At 37.9% G+C, this 25,373-nt stretch overlaps 1 protein-coding gene across 5 annotated transcripts in view; it reads left to right on the forward strand.

Annotated features, from left to right (window-relative positions):
* MSH3 (mutS homolog 3) overlaps nt 1-25,373 on the forward strand; it is a 195,721-nt gene that overhangs the window by 16,866 nt on the left and 153,482 nt on the right. For all 5 annotated transcript variants that reach the window (XR_006716774.1, XR_006716773.1, XM_045496991.1 and 2 more), the window contains exons 5-8: nt 944-1,060; nt 1,742-1,859; nt 3,480-3,625; nt 8,146-8,312. Coding sequence is in view for 3 of the 5 variants with exons in the window: in XM_045496991.1 (XP_045352947.1) it covers nt 944-1,060; nt 1,742-1,859; nt 3,480-3,625; nt 8,146-8,312 (548 nt within the window). In the remaining 2 variants the exon portion in view is untranslated. The remainder of the gene's footprint in view (nt 1-943; nt 1,061-1,741; nt 1,860-3,479; nt 3,626-8,145; nt 8,313-25,373) is intronic.

A 25,373-nucleotide genomic window follows, 5' to 3' on the forward strand; every position in this document is an offset into this window, starting at 1 on the left:
CTGTCTTGTGCTATAGGAAGTACAGACTTGGCCAACTTTTTTATTCCAGCTTTTAAAATCCTATTGTGGCACAAAAGTGATGTTCTTTAGTTCAGGTGGCATCATGTGTTTGGTGTCATGAAGTAAAAGTTTGAAATAGCATGTTTTCTGGGGACACAAACAGATATGTAGTTGTCATTGTATAGGTAAAGGGTGAAAGAAAATGCTGTTTTCTCCCCTTCTCTCCAGGTTGAGTAGTAGATTTAGTCTTACCACCCAGTAAAGGCTGATGTTTTCTAGCCTTGCAATGAGGAACTACTGTTCAGAAATGGGTGGGGCAGGGAATGAGAATGTTGGGATGAGCATTCCATGGCTCCAGTGGGCAGTGTCTGAGCCGTGGTATTCTCCAGTAGAAAGCGGGGAGTTAGGTGGTGCTGCCTGATTCTGCACTCCTCTCATTTATGCATCTGATTAGCTAACCATACCAGGGGTTTCTCTTCTCACTTCCTCAAAGATGCCCACTGTCTGAGTAGCTTCAGAATTTATGTTTTATAGTATCTCCTAATTTTCAGTTAGTTGCATGTGCTATGTAGCAAATTCTTACTCTATTATAGTGTTTTGTTCTGCATTGAATATCATTGTGCAGCCTTTTAGGGGAGGCTCAGCACTTTAAGGTTTTGTTAGATCTAATCAGCATAGAAGACATGGCATATTTTTCCACGACATTGATATTACAGATGTTGGCTCTGAGGTTAGGTCATGGGAACTGCCAAAAAATAGATTTAACTATAGGCTTCTGTATGGGGACTGTCTTTAAAATTTTGTATTGATAGGCCATTCACGTAGAGAAGAAGTGCACAAATCCTAAGTGTATACCTTGATGGATTTTTAGCAAAGTGAGCGAACACCACGTGGGGATTCTTGAAATAGACATTTATTGATACTCTCTTTTTTAATTTTTTAGGTTGCAGCCCGGGAGCTCAATATTTATTGCCATTTAGATCACAACTTTATGACAGCAAGCATACCTACTCACAGACTGTTTGTTCATGTACGCCGCCTCGTGGCCAAGGGATATAAGGTCAGCCTTGGCTTTGACTTGAGGGAACAGGGTGATTGGATTCCCTTCCAGAGAATGAAAGCATGTTTCATAAGATGGTATTATAATGGGAATTTGGCATTTGGGAAACAAAAGTGTGTCACAATTATTAGCATTATATCTTTGTGAGTTTTTAGCTTATTAGATTTTTAAGGTAATTTTTTTTTAAGTTTACTCACTTATTTTGTGAGATAGAGAGAGAGCATGAGTAGGGAAAGAGCAGGGAGAGAGGGAGAGAGAGAATCCCAAGCAGGCTCTGTGTTGTTAGTGTGGAACTTGATGTGGGGCTCAGTCTCACGAATTGTGGGATCATGACCTGAGCTGAAATCAGTAATGGGCACTTAACCATTGAGCCACCCAGGGGCCTCTAAAATAAATTAAAAAAAAAATGTGTGTGTGTGTGTGTGTGTATATATATATATATATATATATATATATATATATATATATATATATATATATATCTGTGGTAGAGTGTTTTTTAGTGGTTCACTTGAAAGCTCCTTGTAGTGTTTACTTCTTAAGCCCGACATGTGGACATTGTGGACTATGGTGTTTATTTTTTTAAATGTTTCAGAATTAACCTTTTAAGTCTTGAAGTGTGTTTCTTTAAAAGAAATTTCCATGAGATTTGATATTCAGTATTTCTTATTTTTGTTGAAGGTGGGAGTCGTGAAGCAGACTGAAACTGCGGCATTAAAGGCCATTGGGGATAACAAAAGTTCACTTTTTTCCCGGAAATTGACTGCTCTTTATACAAAATCTACACTTATTGGAGAAGATATCCTTTTCAAATAGTAATTTTTCTCTTAAATATTACAAGGGCTTTGTTTAAATAACATTTTTACTTAACTGTTCTTTGAATGGGTACCTTTTTGGTGAGATAAGGTAATCTAGTTACTTTGACCTTTGATTAGTGCACTACTGAAGAGGGAGGGATTGGGAATGGCTGGAAACAAGCATTTTCAAATGCCATAGTAAAAGGGGAGTTTGTCATACTTTAAGAGCAAAAAAGAGAGCCTGATGAAAGATGATAGCAAGTTAGCAACTGATTTGAATTGCATCTTCCCTACACTGTATGGGTGGTAGTTAGGTGCTTAGGGCCTATAGGCCCCTCGAGATCCTCCCTAAGACAAGACCTAAAAAACAGCTTGTTAACTTCAGAATATGAAAAGAAAACTACGAAGTTAACACACAGTTAATTGCTTATGAAAGGTAATAGTAGGCCATCCTCATTAATTGTTAGCTTCATAAGAATTTTATTATTTTAAAAAATAGGTTGCGGGTGAACCTTTCTCACTTTGTGAGAACCCTCGGTGTGCACAGTGATTGCCCCCCAATTTTATAGTCATTCATTAATTTAGTGAATTACTTGAAGCAAAATGATTCTAATAGCACAATCATAAAATTCTATTTTTTAAAAACCCGGTAACTATATATGAAATGGGACAAAGATGCATTTTAAAATGTTTACTGTGGAAAAGAAAAACAAAAAAAAAATGTTTACTGTGGGATGGGGTCAGGTCTCAAAAAAAATGTAGAGATAAGGTCTTATAAGATACAGTGTGAAAACATTTCTTTTATGATTTAATACAAACCTACTTATTTAGAAACCTGCTTCTACCCAAATCAGCAAGACCATTTTGTTCCAATAAGATTACGAATAGGTACAACTCAGAATAGACCCAAAACCATGAACAATTCTGTACTGTTCTAAGCTGATCAGGCTGTAAGAACCTGGTAATTTTATTGTTTCTTTTACCTAAACTTGAGTCTCTTATTAAAGCCTGCTCCTAAAATGGTACACCTCCCTACTTCTCTTTTGATGTTGCTATAGCTCTTGCCTGCTGTTGCCTAAGTTGGGTTGTTTCCAGACTGACTTCATCCCAACTCAACACTTATCCCTGAGAATTTAATTAATGGACTCACTAAACACACACAGACACAAACATACACATGTACACATTCTATGTTTCTGTTTTCTTTTTTGGTTTTCTTTTTCATGTCTTTTAAAAATTCTCTTGCTATTTCTGAAAGCTTTAGGCACTTTAAAGGAGGAAAGTAATTTACATTATTTTAGTGTATTCATGCTTTGGAATTAAGCATCATGGGATTCAAGTCTCAACGTTATCCAAGTAAAGAAGAGGGTAATATTTGAGCTTCCCCAAGGGGTACTCTCCTAGACTCTTTGGGAAGTGAGAACATAATAGCTGTCTATCCTCATGAGTCGCATATCTCACGGGAATTAAGGCATGTAACTGTAATCAGAGTAAATCAGAACAATGAAGCCTGTGTGGAAGATTTAGCATAGAGCAAAAATGTCTGGGACAATGAACCATTGTTTTAAAGGAGAAAGCATTTAATGGGAATGTAGCATATAATTTTCTTTAATAATTATTACATGTGAATCCTTTAGTCAAGCTGGATGATGCTATAAATGTCGATGAGATAGTGACTGATAATTCTACCAACTTTCTTCTGTGTATCTGTGAAGATCAGGAAAATGTTAAGGACAAAAAAAAGGGGAACATTTTCATTGGAATGGTGGTAAGTACTTTGTAGGTGAAGAGTGAATGATAGATGTTCATGGTATCTCTGTGAGTAATCTTGTATTGTTTATAATGAGACTGATCAAGTGTGCCCTCAAGTAACTTACTAGAAAAATATTTTCCTCATAATTTGATATGTTAAATCACTAGTTACAAGTTTTCTCATATGGCTACTTGGCACTCTGTACTATGGAGACATCCAGGTAGTTTCTGTCCATGTGCTCTATGCATTTAGGGTTCAGGATGGACACAGTGACAGGTATGGATATAGATAAGAAGCAGAGCAGAATGAAACACTAAGCCAACACTCTGTATGGATAGCAAAGGGTTTTACAAATTTCCTCTAGGGATTTGAAATTAAACGCATCATTTTGTGATTGTTGTATATAGATTTGGAGTAAAGGGGATAGATAAGGGGAAATGATAGTTGGCCAATGCAAAACTCCATGTTTAATTAACGTTAGGAATACTTACAGTCAGTTTTCTAGAGAAATATAATTTGTGAATCATGGTTTTATTGATTTTACCCTCTGGCAGTTTGTGAGTAAATTTGCCCATTTACAGACCCACATGGACTTGGCTCAAAACCTTAGAATTTTTAGTGCCCTTCAGAACTATTAGATTTTCTTTTTCTCTTGTTGTTAAAGCAAAAGTAGGACTCCTTGCCTAAGTAATAACTAATTCTCTTTGTTTTTTTTTTTTTCTAATTTTTGCAATCAGCTGCAATATCAACACAGTTCTTTTTTTTTCCAGCAAAAATTCTTAACAACCCAAATGTCTCCAAAGAACCTTTTTAAAAAAATTAAAAAAAATTTTTTTTCAATGTTTATTTATTTTTGAGAGAGAGAGAGAGAGAGAGAGAGAGAGAGAGACATAGAACACGAGTGGGGAAGGGGCAGAGAGAGGAGACACAGAATCTGAAGCAGGCTCCGGGCTCTGAGCCATCAGCACAGAGCCCGATGTGGGGCTCGAACTCTCACAAACTGTGAGATCATGACCTGAGCTGAAGTCGGATGCTCGACCGACTGAGCCACCCAGACGCCCCTAAAAATTTTTTTTAATCAAGTGTTTATTTCTGAGAGAGATAGAAGGGGGTGGCAGAGTGAGAGGGGGTAGAGGATTTGAAGCAGTCTGTGTGCTGACAGCAGAGATCCCGATACAGGGCTAGAACCCATGAACCATGAGATTATGACCTGAGCTAAAGTCAGATGCTTAACTGCTGAGCCACTCAGGGGCCCCTCCAAAGTACCTTCTAATACCTTATTTTGGGGGGATAACTCTCTGCTAACTTGACCTTTGCTTAACCAATAAACTTTCAGAGAGTTTGCATTACTTTTGGGTGGCTCTGAATGATTTTTTTTTTCTAAATAATTTTTTTTTTTTATCTTTGAGAAGCACTTTTTATCTAGTCATAGGCAATTGGATTTATTTACAAATAGTAAGGTTATTTGCTTTTAAGCTCTAACATATGTAATGTGCTAATTTATATTTACCTGAAACTCAGCCTAAAGAATAGAGTTGAATGTATATGATTCCTCTTTAGTGCTGAGTGGTTGACGCCAGAATTAACCGTTGTGTATGAACTGTGATGTGAAAAAATGAGAAATGATAGTTTGCCTCTCAAGTGTTTTCTTGGGTCTTGTCCTTGTTCTCAATGACCACTTTTGGGCTGATGACATCCAAAGCTCTGGGTCCAGGCTGCACCTCTCTCCTGACCTCTAGCCTCTTATATCTATCTTTTTGTTGGGCACGGCACTCAGAATTTGTCCTGACTCCTCAAACTCAGTGTGGCTACAATAGATCTGTTCTTTTTTTACCCTCAGTACTATTCTTGTTGGATTTTGCCCTGTTGTGATGAGTGTCACTACCTAGGAGCTATCTTTTGGGTATTGGCAGTTAGTCTAAAATCAAAGTCTTTAGCATTGATAGTATCACTGCAGTTAGGCCCTCTGCCTTCATTCTGGGCAGTGCATGGTTTTATACAGACTAACTTTGTGTTTCTTAGTGTCACATAGTAATAGATGTTGCAGGCATTATAATATAGACCATTTCTCTAATTAAAAAAAAGCAGGGAGGTGGCGCCTGGGTGGTTCAGTCAGTTAAGTGTCTGACTTCAGCCCAGGTCATGATCTCATGGTGCCTGAGTTCAAGCCCCCACATCAGGCTCACTGCTATCAGTGCAGAGCCCACTTGGGATCCTCATTCTCCCTCTCTCTCTATCCCTCCCCTACTCATATTCTTTCAAAAATAAACATTAAAAAAATAATTAAAAAGGCAAAGGGGAATTTGATAAATTTGTTACTTGAACTTCTATAAATAGCTTTTGTAAATGCTAGATAGATTGGGAGATAAACTTATGTATACTAACGTACTTACGTTCCAGCTATCTGGGCACTAGAGAAGGCCTCTCGGCTATCATTAAGGAGGTACTTTGAGCCAAAAATGAGGGACTTCAAAAAATTATAAAATATTCAAAAGAAAAATTAATAAAACAGAGTGCTTAATTACGGTAATATGAGACAGCGCTCTAGGGGTTAGGAAATATTTCCTCTGGGAAATAGAACATTGCCTTGAGAAGGGCCCCCTTCCTTCAGCAGAGGTTAACTGTAATCCAGACTTGTATGATAATAATTTCCTTGCTTTTAGTTCTAGTTTTACCTCCTTAAACTATATACAAGTGTAAACATTGTGTCTTTTGGAGTCTTGCTTCCTTTGCTTGCAAACTACTCTCATATGGTATTTGTATATGAGATTTATTTGTGTTACTGTAGTAGTTCTTACATTGTCATTGTCATATTACATTTTATGATTTTCAGTTCATTCTTCTCTTGATGGACATGTGGGTTCTTTTCGGTTTTGGTTGTACAGAGAATGCTGTTATAAACTTTTTTGTGCACGTTTTGTGGTATACCTATGGTATACCCTGAGTATATACCTAGGAAGGATTTGAGTTAGGAGTATGGAGTTTACAACTTTGCCAGGAAATATAACGCTGTTTTCCAAAGAAGCCATGCCAGTTGACCTTCTGTCAGCCATGTTTGAGTATGGGGGGTGAGTATAGCTTGTACCATCTGTCACTAGTGCCATGCATTTCTTCTTTTTTTTTTTTAATTTTTTAAAAATGTTTATTTTGACAGAGAGAGACAGATCATGAGCAGGGGAGGGCAGAGAGAGAGGGAGACACAAAATCCCGAGCAGGTTACAGGCTCTGAGCTGTCAGCACAGAGCCCAATGCGGGGCTTGAACCCACAAACTGTGGGATCATGACCTGAGCCGAAGTCAGATGCTTAACTGATTGAGCCACCCAGGTGCCCCACTTTTTTTTTATGTTTATTTATTTATTTATTTAGAGAGAGTGCAAATGGGGAAGAGGCAGAGAGAGAGAGGGAGACACAGAGTTCAAAGCAGGCTCCAGGCTCTGAGCTGTCAGCACAGAGCCTGACGCGGGGCGAGAACTCATGAACTGGGAGATCGTGACCTGAGCCAAAGTTGGCCACTTAACCGACTGAGTCACCCAAGTGCCCCAGTGCCATGCATTTCTTTTCTTTTCTCTTTTCTTTCTTCTTAATTTTTATTTATTTCTGAGAGACAGAGGGTGAGCAGGGCAGGGGCAGAGAGAGAGGGAGACACAGAATCCGGAGCAGGCTCCAGTCTCTGAGCTGTCAGGACAGAGCCTGATGTGGGGCTCAAACTCACAAACCATGAGATCATGACCTGAGCTGAAATCAGATGCTTAACTGACTGGGCCATCCAGGCGCCCCCATGCATTTATTTACCATCAGCAGAGGACGTGAGAGTGGCCTGTGGAGTGAGATCACCTGGATCTTGTTTCCACCACTTTATCACTCTGCAGCCTTGGCTAGGTTTCTTACCTTTTTTCTCCTTTCTCAAACCATGAGTTTTTCCAGTTTATCTTTGCTATATTGGCTTGGGATGCTAGGGGGTAGCTTTTAGTTTTTATGGTTATTTCCCTAGATAAACTCTCTACTTGGGCTTCATTCAGAGTTTGCTATATTTGTGTTAGTTTTTGGAAAAATTATACTTTTATTGATTAATTTTATAAAATGAAATAGAAATTTACTACTGCTCTGGTGGCCATGTTACTAGGAACTTATTACTGTTTAGTGATGACAACTGTTATTTGTACAGTACTATATAGTTTATAAAGCATTCGTGTTTGTTTTATGATCTGACCATTGCAGTGAGCTGAAGATGAAAGTAGGCTGGTTTATTCCTACTTAGAGGAGGAAACTGAGGGTTTGGTGACTTGTCAGAGTCATTCTGTCGGGTTTGTTGGATCCAAAACTTGGCTCAGGCTGTTTCTTGCATAGTGTAGATATTGGTGAATCTGACTTCTTACATAAGAATCTTGGAAAGTACACAGGTTTTCAAACACTTTAGAACTGGACTACACACTAGAGAGTGTATCCTCTTTACTGTTTCCATGTGTGTTTATAATGTGTCAAGGTTATAATTGGGAAAAATATGTTTTATGTGATGTTGCATTTTTGTTTTCAGGGAGTGCAGCCTGCCACAGGTGAAGTCGTGTTTGATAGTTTCCAGGACTCTGCTTCCCGTTTGGAGCTCGAAACTCGGATATTGTGCCTGCAGCCCGTGGAGCTACTGCTCCCCTCACACTTGTCAGAGCAAACAGAGATGCTTATCCACAGAGCCACAGCTGCTCGGTGAGTTGGCACATCATTGGAAAATACTACTGATTTTGAAACTCAGATTTAATTCCCAGACTGGGAATTAAACTCATTAAATTTAAACTCATTGAAGTTGTTAACAAGTTTTTACTTACAGAAGTATTTTAACAGTAGTGGTGGAAATTAAAAAAAAAAGAAAGAAAAAGGAAATTACTCATAATATCACCTTAATGTAGGACTGTTAGAGCGGTTTAATGATACTATTTAGTAATTTATCTTCAGTTTTTAGAGGTAATTTAGAGTTCATTTCTTAGAAAGGTTATTTAATTTTGAAAATGCTGCAAGTTTTAATTTGTGGCTGTGTCCAGGAGTTTTATTGATTAGATCTAATGTCATACGTCTTACTTATGCAGCAGTGTACTAGGCACTGTGGCATCCAGAGGAAGAGGATGTTTGTCGTCCATGTTTGGCAGAGTTTATAATCCATCAGGAGAGGCAGATGTGTACAAATCTAACAAGATTCACAAAGCATGATGTTAAGTGACAACACGAAGGTACCTTGTTGGGACCATTCCATACTGCCACCTGGAGGAGTATATGGGGAGAAAAGACACTGGAAAGATGGGCAATGGCTCCAGGGGACAGGACTATGTACTGAGGAATTTGGACTTTAGACTAAGCAGGAAAGCCCATAAAGATTTTTATTTAGTAGATTGACAAATCAGGAAGTCAAACTGATGGGTAAGTGAAGTTCCAACTATTTTTTTGTTCTCAGAGTTAAGAGTGTCACACTTTCATTTAAATTGAACTTCTAAGTAGTTTTCATAATAAATATTTTTTATTATAACACTAATCCGTGACCATTTAGGAAAAATTGGGAGTTACCAAAAAAATGAAGAGCTAAAAATAAGTCAAATCCTATAACCCAGAGATAGTTATTCTTAAATGTTTTGGTGTGTTAATTCTATGCATATGTATCACATTTTTTGATTTATGAAGTTGGATTCATGTTGCAAAATCAGTTTTGTGTCCTGTATTTTTACTTAAAATTCCCATAGTTAAAAAAAAATTTTTTTAATCTTTATTTATTTTTGAGAGAGAGAGAGAGTGCGAGCTGGGGGGGAACAGAGAGAGAGGGAGACACAGAATCCGAAGCAGGCTCCAGGCTCTAAGCTGTCAGCACAGAGCCTGACGTGGGGCTGGAACCCACGAACCTTGAGATCATGACCTGAGCTCAAGTTGGATGCTTAATCGACTGAGCCACCCACAGGCACCCCCCATACTTTTTAAAGGGAAATTTATCTTATTTTATTATGGAAAACATATAAAATTATACCGAATAGTGTAGTGAACCACATGAATTCATCAACCAGCTTCAACATTGCTCAACTCAGACAATTTCATTTCATCTATATCCCTACTCCCTCTCTCCTTAGATTATTTACTTGAAGCATATTCTAGAGAACATCATTTCATCTGCTGATATTTCAGCAGGTACTCAGTGGAAACAAAATGACTGCATCTCATTGTCATGTAAATGGATAATTTATTCCCCTTTTGTTATGCTATGTTCATTTTTTTAACTTCCACAAATATTACTGTGATGAGTATCCATGCATAGAAATATTTGTGTGCATTTCTGATTATTTCCTTAAGCTAAATTCCTCCAAGTGGAATTACTGGGTCACAGGGTATAAACATTTATAAAGCTTTAGAATTGGTAATATCAATTTATACTTCTGTTGCTACAGTACAGGAGAGTTGCTTGAACCTTGCTTACAATGGATCATGTAAACAATCTCTGCCAACTGGATAGGTGAAAAATTCTCTATCAAGTCCCCTTATTTGGTTTATAATCCTTTTCTGACAGTGAGTTAAAACCTGAATAATTAAAACTGACACAGTAGACTGATTAATTAAAAAAATTAGTAAAATTTCTAAAAATTTTTAAAAGTCTTCTAAAACCTTATTTCCAATATTTTGTGGTTTTGGTTTTCATTTTTCTTTATAACTGTGTGTATATTCGGTTGACTTAGATATAACAGAGACTAAAGGTGATCAATTGAATGAACACTTCCATTTTTCTGATTTCTACTTTTTAAAAACAAAATAATAAAGGCAAAAATTCAATAAAAGGTGAAAATACTCCACAAAAACATTGCCAAAAATGAGTTTTTTTGGCTGGCGGGCAGCATTGCCTATGATATTGCTAAATGTTTATTCATCAAATGAAATTCAGAAGGCATTTGGCATACTAAAAGATAGTTCTGGTGTCATATGTGGGCTTTCCCAAATTTGATGCTGCCTTTGTTTTGTTTTTATTTATATTTCTTTAGTTAGCATTGAGAGTGTATAACTTTGCTATTTTCCCGTGCTCATGTAATTTTTGTTTTATTCGCATTTTAGACTAAGCAAAGTCAAAAGTTAATCCCCGTTTCTGTGAGTGTCTAAAGCTGACCTACATCCATGGACACATGGAGTGCTAGAGATTCACAAGTTGAGCAAATATTGTGGCTCTTGTGATGTAGGGTTTGGGTTGGAAAATTGGCTTTTCACCTTCCCGACTTTCAGTACTCACTCAACTGTGTTGTGTTGTCCTTCAGTTTCCTTTCCTTTCCTTTCCTTTTTTTTTTCCTCCTTTTCTTTAATATAGGGATAATAAGAGTGCTTACCTCATAGGATTATTCTGAGTGTTAAATAAGTTAATACAAGTAAAATGTTTGCAATAGTGGCTGGCATAGAAAGCCTTCTATAGATAGCAAGCTGTCTGTTAACTGTATGATTATTATTTATTACTATTTGCCATTGTCTTTTTAAATATTGCCTCTTCCCTGTTCTCTTCTGGAATGCCTTATTCTGCTCTCTACACATGGCCCTTTATGGTGTTATCTCCCACCTCCAGCCTTCTTTTAAATTTTTTTAAAAATGTTTTTATTTCTTTTTGAAGGAGAGAGAGAGACAGAGCATGAGCAGGGGAAGGGCAGAGAGAGAGGGAGACACAGAATCCGAAGGAGGCTTCAGGCTCTGAGCTGTCAGCACAGAGCCCGACGTGGGGCTCGAACTCACGAACACTGAGATCATGACCTGAGCCGAAGTCAGATGTTTAATCTACTGAGCCCCCCAGGTGCCCCTCCCACCTCCAGCCTTCTGAAACAAATGTCTCTCCTGTTATTTTTGGCTTTGGGGATTTCCTCTTTTTTGTTGTTGGTTTTTGACTCTGTTTAAGAAACATTTTTGATTATATTTTAATTCACTGTTTCTATGGGTTTAAAAAAAATTTTTTTTTTTTTAAGTTTATTTATTTTTGAGACAGAGAGAGACAGAGCATGAATGGGGGAGGGTCAGAGAGAGGGAAACACAGAATCTGACACAGGCTCCAGGCTCTGAGCTGTCAGCACAGAGCCCGATGCGGGGCTCGGACTCACGGACCGCAAAATCATGACCTGAGCCGAAGTCGGTCGCTTAACCGACTGAGCCACCCAGGCGCCCCTCTATGGGTTTTTTAGTATACTGTCTGGACCAAGTAAGTTTTTCATGCTTATAGTAGCGTTCTCTTATTTTTGTACTTGGATCTCTCCCCATTTTGAAACTACTTCAGTAATCATCTGTATTTTAGTCCATTTTGATTTTCTTTAAAATTTAATCTAATTTTTAGCATTTAACACTTAATTCACTTTTTTTTAATTTTATTTTTACTGTGTCAGGTGTGGTCCTGCCTTAATTTCCCCGTGAGTGCTCGTGAGTCCATTTTACATTCATAACTTAGCTTTTATCAATCTGAGATAAAATTCCATCCATATTTTTTTTAAGAAAGAACAAAAATCAGCAACAAGGATAGGGAATAGTTTTAATGTATGAACAACATAGCCTGTCAAAATTCCATTCCATATTTACTACCACTAAACCATATAGCCTTGAATTTTCAAGAAGAATTTTTTTTTTTAATGTGTATATATTTTTTAGAGAGAGATCATGAGCAGGGGAGGGGAAAAGAGAGAGGGGGCAGAGGATCCAAAGTGGGCTCTGCACTGATAGCACAGACCCTGATGCTGGGCTCCGACTCAAGAACTGTGAGATCATGACCTGAGCTGACCTTGGATGCTTAACCGATTTTGTTTTTGTTGGACTTTTGCCTGTTTAAACAGTGATAGGTAGATTCTGGTGTCTCAGACTTAGAATCCACTCTTTTTCTTCTGTAAATCTGAAGGTAAAAATAGCAGTTTTTGTCAGTTACCGGTTAATATATATTGATATTGAAGAAAAAATAAAGCTGTGTGAGAAAAGGAAGAATGGCTTGGAATTAATGGAATATGCATTTTAAAGTATTAGCGTTTTTTTTATAATCTTTGGCCACAAGGGGTCTCCAAAGGATTTTCTATTCTGTGAATTATCATTTAAAGAGTACCAGAATCTTCACATTTATTTTTATATCTCCAGGTAGACTTAGTTACTTTGTATCACATGGTAATTAAGAATAACTACATATTAGTGAAAGGTGACGCTAAGATAAAATTGTTTCTAAGTAATGATAAATAGATTTTCTTAGTTATTTTTATTTATGTAAAATATGTTCATAAAGTTTCGGTTTGGATCTTAGGAAATCATTTTTACTATTTTTTGTTACCTTTCCCATTTGTTGTAAGAATATATAGAGAGAAACAAAGGGAGAAGGATGATTTTCAACCCTATATTAGTTGCATTTAAGGTCGCTTTAGCTTAGATATATGTCTATAAAACTGGTTGAGAGGAAAACTATCGAAAACAGTAGACAAATATTAGGCTGTGTTTAATAGTTCTCAAAGAAAGTGATATTTGAAGCAAATCAGAAGAACAGAGCAGATGGTGCCCAATTTTGTGTTCAGAGAGGTGAGGGCTTCCTGGGCCCTGGCACAGCCAAAGAAGGCTTTATGTAGGAGGTGGGCTGGGCTGGCAACATTTGCGGGACGGGAGGCTTTGAATTGGTAGTGGGGAGGAGGGAAGAGTGTGCTGTGTGTGTGCACACGTGTACGTGTTCGTGAACAGTATGAGCTCTGAGGCACACAGGCTGGAAATACTAGAGGAGGTGTGAGGATGGAGGTGACACTTTTTCTAATTGGAGGTGAACTTTCATGTTGAGTAATGGGGAAGAAAGCATTGAGGACCATAAAATCCAGCCACGGCGACTGGAATCTGATGGAAGTCAGTAAGGCTTCTGAGCAAAAGAATGGCATGACAAAAGAGAAGAGGCAAGTCTACTACCTAAATGGGAGAATTGAACTTAAAACAAAACAAAACAAAACAAAACAAAACAAAACAAAACAAAACAAAACAAAACCTGTTTCCCTGAGGGGCAATAAGAATAAGTACAGGGAGTCTGGAGAATGTCATAGCTGGGAGTAGGAGGAAGAAAAATAGAAAGAAATGGAAAGGAAGGGGATAAAAGACCTGGGTATAGAGCCAGGGCAAAGCAGGGATATGTGGTCATCATTTATGTGTTGCAAATGATATGGCCAATGGTATGTGTTAATTTTTTACAGTATTGACTGTTAAAATTTTCTGAAGCTGCATGATATTGACAAAGATAGTTGGTTATAAATTAACCCTAACCAGTTCAGATCACTTATGAAGTATCTATAGAAGAATGACCTTCACTACTACAGTGATCTAAGCAATTTGGCTTAGGAAATCCATGCTTGAACACATCAGGATTTACTCAAAGGTAGATGTGTATGCTGCCGATTTGAAGAAAACATTCAAATCTTGATGTTGGGGAATAAGAATAACTCCTACTGTGGATACTTCCAGTGTTAGAAAGAGAAATACATTATTATGTTTTTGTGTCCACAGACAGCCTTACGTCTTTAAAGGTTTAGTCAAAACCATTATCTGACGTGATTGTTTATAATGGAGATTTGTACCATCTGAGTGTCTTTTATAGATATTTGAAATTACCATTGCTGTGTTTTAATTTTGTGTTTCTCTTTTATTAAATTGTATTAGAGATTAAGTACTACTTTGTCATACTTTGATTTTCAAATTTTTAATGGAAAATGTTTTGAAGTTTCAGTATTAAAATGAGATTATTACTTTGAGACTATGTGCATAAATTATCAGAGCAATTGTTATGTAAATTAGGTATCTGTGTTATGGCTGAAGTCCAACTTCTTGCTAATGTCATTAGTTGAATTTAGCATTAGTTAAAAAGTATCAAATATTTTTGAAGGATGAGAGGAAAAAAATAGACAGATATTACTGATTAACTTGGTTGAGAGGAAGTGCTCCACACATATGAAATGTTAAGTGGCTAGTACTTGATGGTCTGAATTTAGTGATTGCACTCTTCTAATATGTTTTGTCAAAGCTTGGTAAGTTTAGTGCCTTGGGCTTATATGAAGTCATTTCAGTATGATTCTTACTAGGAGTTGTTGGGAACCAAGTCAATGTGGCATGTATCAAACACTGGGTGGCAGGCAGATACGAGCCAAAAAGTCCCTAAATTTGGTGGGAAGATGAATCTGGGTAAGGTGAGGGCATTCAAGGGAGTGTGAACACAGGATGGGGTAAGGGAATTGTGAACAGTGAGTTGAATGGAGTGTTAGGTGTGTATGGGCAAAGAGTGGCCTGGGACAGAATCTAGCACTTAACTGCTTAGTGAACATTTGCTACATGCCAGTGTGTTTATGGACAGAGGGGAGGACTGTACCTGTTTCATGGAGGATGCTGGGCACTAGCAGGAAGAATTTGTGCTTTATTTTGATGTTTTATCCACTTTGGCTTACTGACTCCTTTTATTTAGTATTTTGTGTTAGAATTTTCTTCTTGTAAATTTGTTAAATTACTGGGGTAGTACATGTCTTTTGTAAAAGTAAAAATAATCTATTTTTTTAAAGTTTATTTTTTTTAGTAATCTCTATACCCAACATTTGGGGCTCAAACTCATGACCCCAAGATCAAGAGTTGGATACTCTACAAACCGAATCAGCCAGGTGCCCCCAAAATACCTGTTGTAAAGAAAACAATTCTTGCTAACCTTCCCACCCAATTTGATTTAAAGTATTTGTGTTAGAATGTGACTTTAATATTTATAAAACTTAGAATTTAGTGCTTTAGCTTTATATCTTTTTTTTTGTAGCAGTAGTCAAAATAAAAGTTGAAATTAAAATCAGGCAAATGTATAAAACTAGTAAACTGAAGTGAACAGTATTTTGGTACAAAGGATGATGTTCTTGTCTGAAAATAAATTGTTCCTCCTAATTTGAGTGGGATGTGTCCCCCATTAAGGACCAGGTTCTTTGCAGTAATTCATTTTTTCTATACTGTGATGTGCTTTGTAGACTCAGCTTTTTACCACAGTTTTTCTTTTTGAACCACAGTGTAACTTAAGTGATTTGCCCTTTACTTTCATTTGAAGACTGCCTCTTTTTTTTTCTGATTACACCTCAACAATGCAAGTGCTCTTTATTGCTAATGTGATGTTAAGCATAAACAGAAATGCAGGAACTGAAGCATGTGGCAAAATTCATTAAAAAAATTTTTTTTTAATGTTTATATTTGAGAGAGAGAGAGAGACAGACAGACAGAGTGTGAGGGGAGAGAGGGGCAGAGAAAGAGGGAGACACAGAATCTGAAGCAGACTCCAGGCTCTAAGCTGTCAGCACAGAGGCAGGCGCAGGGCAGGGCTTGAGCTCACAAACCGTGAGATGATGGCCTGAGCTGAAGTCAGATGCCTAATTGACTGATCTACCCAGGCACCCCTTAAAAGGTGGTAATCTAGTTGATTTAGGACAGGTTTTTTTCAAGCCAAAGTTCATAAAGTCAGTGTGGTAGGTTGCACCTAACAGTGAAAAAAATAATAAAATAGAATTTATCAGAGTGCTTCACATGTAGTAAAGGTTAAGTGTTTCATAAAAGGCTTTTTTTCCAGTTTTATTTGTCTATGCATTATTTCTGTCTATAGGTATGCCTTCTGATCCTCTTTGCAATTCCTATCATGTTTGTAATTCTCCAAGAAGGGAATTAAACTCCTCATATAATATATTAATTAAATGTTATCTTTTTTTTTTTTTTCAACGTTTATTTATTTTTGGGACAGAGAGAGACAGAGCATGAACGGGGGAGGGGCAGAGAGAGAGGGAGACACAGAATCGGAAACAGGCTCCAGGCTCTGAGCCATCAGCCCAGAGCCCGACGCGGGGCTCGAACTCACGGACCGCGAGATCGTGACCTGGCTGAAGTCGGACGCTTAACCGACTGCACCACCCAGGCGCCCCAATTAAATGTTATCTTAAATGATCTCATATATACATTCTTATTACCTAAAGCTGATCAGATACTACCGAGAAGTATATTTTTAAATAATACAAATGAGAGGCAGTTAACATTTAAGGACTGTATACTGAAAACTCTAAAGTTGATTTGCATACCATATATTGCCTACATAGAAAATGCGGAAGTGACAGATTATTAGAAGTAATAAGGGTTCATCAAGATTGTTAAGTGAAATCAGTAAATGAAAACGAATAGTGTCTTAATACAGCAGCAACAAATAGTAAAATTCTTAAAAGAAGGTACTACTTGGAATAGCAACAAAAGCAGTATTATTTAGGACTGTATTCACCAAAAGAAAAACAAGACCTTAAAGAAAATTTCAAAACTTTATTGAACAAAGAAGAACTAAATAATGGAAGGAGGTGTATTAAAAATGTGTAATTAGTAAAGTCAACCTGTGATTTTACAAATATTTATGGTGTAGAATACAGATTCTTAAGTTGGTATTTGAGTTTAAAAAAATGTGGATTGATTTAACAGAAGCTTGGATTGTAGGGGTGATATGCTCAGATGTGGTAACATCTTAAAAAAACTTTGTTTTAATGCTTTTATTTTTATTTTTGAGAGAGAGAGAGAGAGAGAGACAGAGCTTGAGCGGGGAAGGGGCAGAGAGTGAGGGAGACACAGTCTCAGCTGAGCTGTCTCCCTGGTGGTCTAGTGGTTAGGATTTGGTGCTCTCAGCTGAGCTGTCAGCACAGAGCCTGACGCGGGGCTCGAACTCAAGAACTGCGAGATCATGACCTGAGCTGAAGTCGGATGCTTTAACCCACTGAGCTACCCAGATGCCCCTAGATGTGGTAACATTTTTGAAGGTGCAGGGGATAACTTAAGTTAGGGAATTGTGCTGGAGTACATAGTAAGGGCAGTGTATGTCACGTTTTTCTGTTTCTTGTCATTTAGATTTTGTATGTGTGTTTGAGCTAAATCTAATATAAATGGGAACATTGCTTGCATGGGAAAAAATTTCAGACCAGAGGTTTAGGGTAGTACAGATGATGATGAATTTGAAGCTTAGGTCACTTAAACTCCATGACGATGGGTTACTCTCCATTTTTCAAAATAGTTTGCCTTTCTAAGTAAGATACTTTATTCTGCCTTCAAGTTCATGTTATTAATTTAGATGGCAGTAAATTCTAATTGATTATTTTGTTTTAAGTTTATTTTTGAGAGCGAGAGAAAGTACAAATTGGGGAGGAGCAGAGAGAGAGGGAGAGAGAGAATCCCAAGGAGAGGCTTGGGAATCCCCCATCAAGGGGCTTTAACTCAAGAACCATGAGATCATGACCTGAGCCAAAATCAAGAGCCAAATGCTTAACTGACTGAGCCACCCAGGCACCCTGATTATTTTTTTCTTATCACTAAAACTAGCCATAATGATAGATATTTCTAGGATATTCTCAATTTATTGATACATCTTCTGAGGTATGCATTATAATACATTCATTTATTCTTAAAAACGTTTATTGGGTGCTTACTGGGTACCAAGTTCATTATTAGATAGTGAAGATGCAAAAATGAATAGGATCCCTATTCTCCCAATTCTTATGGTCTAGAGGATTGGTATTCATGGAAGTAAATAAACAATGATAACGAAAGCGCTGATTGTTAAGGTTCCAGAAAGTGACTGGTAGCATGAGGACATCAAGCTTTGCTAGAAGGAGTTAGGAGAGGCTTCCCAGAAGAATAGTCCAGCACTGAGACTAGAAAAATGATAGCCAGGCAGATGGAGGTGTAGGAGAGCATGGTTTTCTTAGGGAACAGAAGCTAGTTTGGTCTGCCAGGGCAGGCATGGCAGCATGAGACAGGACAGATGTGGGGTTTGGAGAGAAAGGTTGTGTAAAGTGAAAGTGAAAAAGAACCAAGAGAGAAAGCAATGTAATGGAGGGGTTGGACAAAAAGTTTCCTGTGAAAAAGATGTAGAAGGAATGACTGGTGGCAAAAACTATATCATAATGATCCTTTGTGTCCCCAGTACCTATTTTATATATGGCTTGCATATACTAGGTCCTTAATAAATGATCAATGAATGATTAAACAAGTGACTTTTGGAATAGGGAAGAAATGGTTATTTCCTATTTGTTTTTCTTAAGAAAATTGATTTAGGTTTTATAAAATGGAGGGATTGTTGTAGTAGTTGGATATTCATACATGCAATATATATGATGATAAAGGTATATTTAAATGGTATAGATGTGGCCAACTCATTTACTTCTTTTGGGAAGACCATATTAATTCCTTATCATTTGGAAATTAAATAAAAACTTAAAAAAAAATTCCATATCATTTTTGCCTATGGTTTCTAGTCTTTAAAAAAAATAGTGTTACTTTAAATTAATTTATTTAAGCTTCTTGACATTTCCATGGATATTCCCTTACAGTGAATACTAATGGAATCTACATGGCTAAGTTTTCCTGTACAGGGAATTATATAATTATTTTAAAGATTGATATTGATGGGGAAAACAAGGTCCCAACCTCATTTCTGGTACTTGAAACCTTTCCTGTGTGGTACTCATAGGAAATCTTCCCCCCCCCGCCCCGTGGTTTTTTTTTTTTGTTTTTTTTTTTTTAATCTTCCTCATTTCCTTCATTCTAAAGTAAGAGATAAATATAAAGTTGACTCCTTTGTTACTGCATTTCATTGTTTATTTTATGGTAATTTCACTTTACTATTTAGAAAATTCAGAATAAAAAAAGTTGCTCATGATAGTGGATTAAATAGCAGAAAAAATCTCATACACAGGAAGGAAATATCTTTAAGAAAACATTTAAAGAAAAAGTCTTCTTAATAATAAAAATCTGTTTTATATTGTTTTTTTGAAAAAATATTAATTCCTTTCCTGCTGGAAATGCCATTGTATTTTCAGTAGTTCTTTTTTTTTTCTTTTTAATAACCAAATACAGAAGAAACATTCATAAGATTTTTTCCTTGTGGTCTCAACAAGAAAACAATTGTTTTTGTATTTAAGATTTATATTGTGTTATTTTTATTGAGGTATAATTGACATAAAACATTAGATTCAGATGTACAACGTAATGGTTTGATATTTATATTGTGAAATGATCAAAATAAGTTAACATCTAGTTAACATCCATCACCATGCACAGTTACAAATTTTTTTCTTATGATGAAGACTTTTAAGATCTACTCTCTTGGGGGGCGCCTGGGTGGCTTGGTCGGTTAAGCGTCCGACTTCGGCTCAGGTCATGATCTCATGGTCCGTGAGTTCGAGCCCCGCGTCGGGCTCTGTGCTGACAGCTCAGAGCCTGGAGCCTGTTTCAGATTCTGTGTCTCCCTCTCTCTCTGCTCTTCCCCTGTTCATGCTCTGTCTCTCTCTGTCTCAAAAATAAATAAACGTTAAAAAAAAAAGATCTACTCTCTTGGAAACTTTCAATATACGAGACAGTATTATTAACTGTAGTCACCATGCTGTACATTACATCCCCAACTAATAGTTTTTAATATATGTAGTCAGCACTTTTAATGGGTATGCTTAATATATATCAAACGGGCGTGTTCTTATATATGAAAATGCAGATTTTAATGTTCATTTATTTTTGCGAGGGAGGGAGGGAGGAAGAGAGAGAGAGAGAGAGAGAGAGAGAGAGAGAGAGAGAGAGAATGAGAATATGAGTGGGGGAGGGGCAGAGAGAGAGGGAGACAAAGAACCTGAAGCAGGTTCCGGGCTCTGAGCTGTCAGCACAGAGGCCAATGCAAGGCTCAAACTCATGAACTGCAAGATCATGACCTGAGAGCCAAAGTCGGATGCTTAACTGACTTGAGCCACCTGGGCGCCCCAAAATCCAGATTTTAAAACATGGTAAATAAATACATGATAGTTACTGTACAACAGTGTTTGCTATAGGGTTTATCTAAATTCTGAGCCCTTGTGCATTTTCATTGAGTATAACTCCTCAGGGGTGTCTTTACTTGGAAAGTATAAATGGAGTGTACGTGTAATAGGTTTACTGAGAGCAGCTGAATAGGAAGAAACAGTATTTGAAGAGTCTGGAGGAATGACTTAACTGATTAATACAGAGAACCTCCAAGATGGGGCAAGACTGCTTAAACAGAAGGTTCGAAAAGCATTGCATGAGGTATACACAATTGTTTTACTACTTCTGCTTGATTTTTGTAAATACACCTATTCATTTGGGGTTGAAGATTTAATTGCATAAAGTCCCCCAATTAAAGCATTTTATTCTGAAGTTACAAGGTCACTGAGGTAGTAAGTGGCAAAGTCCACTAGGACTAGATCCCCAGTCCTAATTGATGCTTGTAAGTCCACTTTTTACTGTCATTAAAATATAACCTAGTGGCAGTCTAAAATACAAATATCTCCATAATTGAACTCTTAATATAGGTAGCCATCTGTCTATAAGATCTCTTCAGTTACTTTTTTCTTCCCTTTCCCTCTTCATAGTTCGGGAAGAGATTCCTTCTCCTTTCTTCCCTTGTAGCAAAACTTCCTTTCACTATCTATTTTAAATAAAAAACTTGAGGCTAGCTTGATTTGAGAGCTTCTCTGGGCTTGCTTATGGTCTAAGTCTTGTCTAAGCCTATGTCTAAGTGGACTTAGACTTTTCATTTAGTCTTTGCAATGACTCCTACCTGTCAAATCTTCCCACTGAAGAGAGATTTCTAATTTCCTTTATTTTTCTTGATTACTCTGAGATTATTCTCTTATCTCTTGTTTTCAGGCCAGAAATTTCTTCTCTCTCCCATCTTTTTTGGTGGGTTATTTTTAACTGCTAGCCTGAGTTTTGATTTCTAGAGCAATAAAAGTCTGTGAAGTCCTGCTGTGTTTTTTTCCCCTCTACCATTTTGCTTTCCACTCTGTTCCTTCCTTACTCTCTTATCCCTGTTTTTGTCTTCTGTTTGGTGTTTGATTTAATAAACAATTTGACTTAATATACATAATACTGAGGTTGATGATGTTTCTCCAGGTTTACTTGGGAGCTCCCGCACACCCCAACAATTTAGAAAACCCTGACAAGTTCTTGGGACTGTTTCCTTCAGTGTCATCTTGAACTCTTTCCTTTTGTACCTTCAGCTGTGACACACTCTTCTTGGCCAGGCTGAGCTGGGCTCTGCCTCTCCTAGGAGTGCTTGTGAATCCTAAACACACAATGTGGTTATACTAGGTTGTCCCCAACCCTAATAGGAAGGCTGGGAGAGAGGGGAATGCATGAGTGGATCTGCATTCCTTCCCTGATGGCCTTGTTGGATCATGACCATCCACAGGTTTAGTCCTTACCTGGTAGGACCATTGAGATCAGGGGAGTGTCTTTAGGGTGCTTTGTGTCTAGTCAGGAAGGCCTGCACCTGAGCCATCATGGCAGTGCTTTTTTAACTGTGGTCCCAAGTCATTAATGACTCATGAAAACAATTTTATGGATGGCAATTACCATTTTAAAAAATGCATTAGAATAGTATAGAGTTGAAGATAGATAAGTGCATTGTATGTAATAATCTAAGTATTGTTTAATGAAGCTTTTTCCATTTGCTATATATCCTAATCCTGTCTAACCCAAGAAAAAGTTGCTTCAAAGAACGACATATTGACTTCTGGTCATTCCTGTTAATGATGTATATACAATTAACACATTAACTGAATGTTTCCCTTTTCATTCAGCTTTGCAAACATTTATTATACAATTGTCATGAATCTCATTGAGATTAGATTACTACCTTTGGGGTGCCTGGGTGGCTCAGTCAGTTAAGTGTCTGACTCTTGGTTTTGGCTCAGGTCATGATCTCATGGTTTGTGAGTTCAGGCCCTTTCTCGGGCTCCGTGCTGACAGTGGAGAGCCTGCTTGGGATTCTCTCTTTGCCTCTCCCCTGCTTGGTCTTTCTGTCTCTCTCTCAAAAATAAATAAACCTAAAAAATTTTTTGAAAAAAAAAAAGGAAATTATTACTTTTTCCCAGTGAGGGCTACTAGTCTATTTGGAGAGCCAGCACATATACTCATTGCTCTGGGTACAAAGCAGATTAATACAGTGTGATAGGAAAGCAAACTGAATACTAAGAGTACACGAGAAGGAGAGAATGGAGCAGTATTCCTTAGTAGCAATATGATGTGATCCACAAATGCTAGTCACATGTTATTTTGTTTATTTTTAAATGTTTTATTTATTTTTCAGAGAGAGAGAGGCACACACAGTGCCACGGGCAGAGAGAGAGGGAGACACAGAATCCGAAGCAGGCTCTGACGTGGGGCTTGACCTCCCAAGCTGTGAGATCATGACCTGGGCCGAAGTCAGAGGCTTAACTGACTGAGCCACCCAGGCGCCCTCTTGTTTATTTTTTATTAAAGTATAGTTGACACACAATGTTACGTTAGTTTCAGGTGTACCACACAGTGAGTGATTCCCCAAGTCTGTACATTATGCCTATGCTCACCACAAGTGTAGTACCTACTATCTGTCACTGTGCAACACTGACTGTTCTTATGATACCTTTGAACACATAAGCAATTTTAAATTTTCTGGTAGCCAGGGGTGGTGCCTGAGTGGCTTAGTCGGGTAAGTGTCTGACTCTTTGGTTTTGACTCTGGTCATGATCTCACGGTTTGTGAGATGGAGCCCTGTGTTGGGCTCTGTGCTGACAGCCTGGAGCCTGTTTGGGATTCTGTCTCCCTCTCTCTTTGCCCCTCCCTTACTTGTGTTCTCTCTCTCTCTCTCTCTCTCAGTAAATAAACTAAATTTTCTGGTATCCACAATGAAAAATAAAAGGAAACAAGTGAATTTAATTTTGAGGGTACGTTTAATTTAACATATCCCAAACAATCATTTCAACATGTTCTTCTTTTGCATTCTTTTTTATACACTAATTCTTTACATTCCTTTTTACACACTCAGTTTTTAAAATCCAGTATGTGTTTTACACTTAAAGCACATCTCGGTTCTGACTAGCCACTAGCCACATTTCAAGGGCTCAGTAGCCAGCCACATGTGATGAGTAGCTACTAAGTCAGGCAATGCAGTTTTACAGAATGTAGGGAAACTTTATGTAAGAGAGGGCCTGGAATGATAGGTAGCACTTAACTAGACAGGTGCTGGGAAAAGCATTCCATGGTGAGAGAAAAGTTTAAACAGAGATGAAATAAGAATTTGTTAAAAAAAAAAAAAAAAAAGTTAATGAAGCTCTTAGTATATACCAGGCATATTCTTTTACTAACTCATATAAACAACAGTTCTTTGAAGTAGTAACTATGTAATTTATAAACTATACATTTTTATAAATGAGGAAACAGGCTTAAGTAGTCGAGTAGCTCTGCACACAGGTGTGCGTGTGTCTTTCTGTCTGTAGAAGGCAGAAGGATGGCCCTCCAGAGGTATTCACGTCCCAGTTCCTGGAACCTGTGAATATGTCAGATTACATGGTAAGGGGGAATTAAGGTTGCTGCTCAGATGACTTTAAGATGGGGAGATTGCCCTGAATTATCCAGATGGGCCCAGTTAATCACAGGAGTCCTTTAAATGTGGAAGAAGGAAGTAGAGGAGGTCAGAGTGATATAATGTACTTAATTTGACCCACAATGTGGGCTTTGAGGCAGAGAAGACAGCATGAACCAGAGAATGTAGCCTGCCTCTAGAAACTGGAATAAACAAGGTAGGAATCCTCCGGGCCTACACCAATGGGTTAACAAGGCATAAAGAAACACAAAGTCATAAAATGCTCACACCTGAGTTTGGGTAACCAGATTGGCACTCCAAGAATAGGGAGGCACAAAGGTGCCAAGAATAGGGGAGGTGCAAAGGCACCCCAAAATAGGGAGGGGGTGCTGAACCCCCCCAAATAGAGGCAAAGGCCTGAAATAGAATTGGCACAAAGGTGCCCAATATATAGGAATAACAAGACTAGATATTCAGGATGAAAGCACCCCAAGTTTATTTAGCACTATAGCAGAAAACTGCTTTCATAGGAGAATAGGGCCAGGTCAGGTAAATTGGTGAATTGGACTTTGGACTGCTGAGCTCTAGGCAAAGCAGCTAGGAGCAGAGATGGTTAACAAAAGAAAAGGTGTCTCGTTAGCCCTGAGGTTATTCCCCCTATCTGTCTCATCCCCCTAGGCTGGCAAAGATAAACAGGCACAGCACCTCCTGTCTGCTGTTAACAACCACGTACCCATCTGCCCACTGCCTGGATTTTGTTTTCTATTGACCCAAACCTCAAACACTGTGTATCTTCAAAATCCCCTTCCCCCCTCACATCCACAAGTTAATGTTCCTAGTTTCTTTGTCTCTTTGTACACGCGCATCACGTTTGCAAGCCTTCTGATGTGAATAAATACAGGGCAAGGACTCTTATGCGGGCTCTTCTTGTCCCCCCCCCCCCCCACATTAGCCATCTCTCGTTTTAATCCTGCATCCGCTCTTTTGCTAGACAAAAAGAGAACTTTAGACAGAGTCTATGACAACAAGGAACCCCATTCTCACCTGGAGCATCCAGAAAGGAACATAGCTCTGCCCAGTGAGACCAGTGTCAGACTTCTGACCTAAGTAACTATGATAATAAATGACTGTTGTTTTAAGTTTGTAGTAATTTGTTACAGTGGCAATAGAAGAGTAATACACTCAATATCTGTGGGTTCTGGCTAATGATGTAAAATGTTTTTCTTAACCTTTTGTTCATCAGTAGCTATTTACTGGAATTAAGTCAGACCACTGTCTCTCTTTCTTGGATGCTGAGTTTATTCTACCTCATTTTTCCCAGTAGCTGGAAAATGACAGGTGTTTAATACTGTTTAAGTAGACATCACTTTTCTTGCAAATAGGGATATAAA

Source organism: Leopardus geoffroyi, chromosome A1 (assembly GCF_018350155.1).
Source record: "Leopardus geoffroyi isolate Oge1 chromosome A1, O.geoffroyi_Oge1_pat1.0, whole genome shotgun sequence".
In the NCBI taxonomy this organism is placed as follows: domain Eukaryota; kingdom Metazoa; phylum Chordata; class Mammalia; order Carnivora; family Felidae; genus Leopardus; species Leopardus geoffroyi.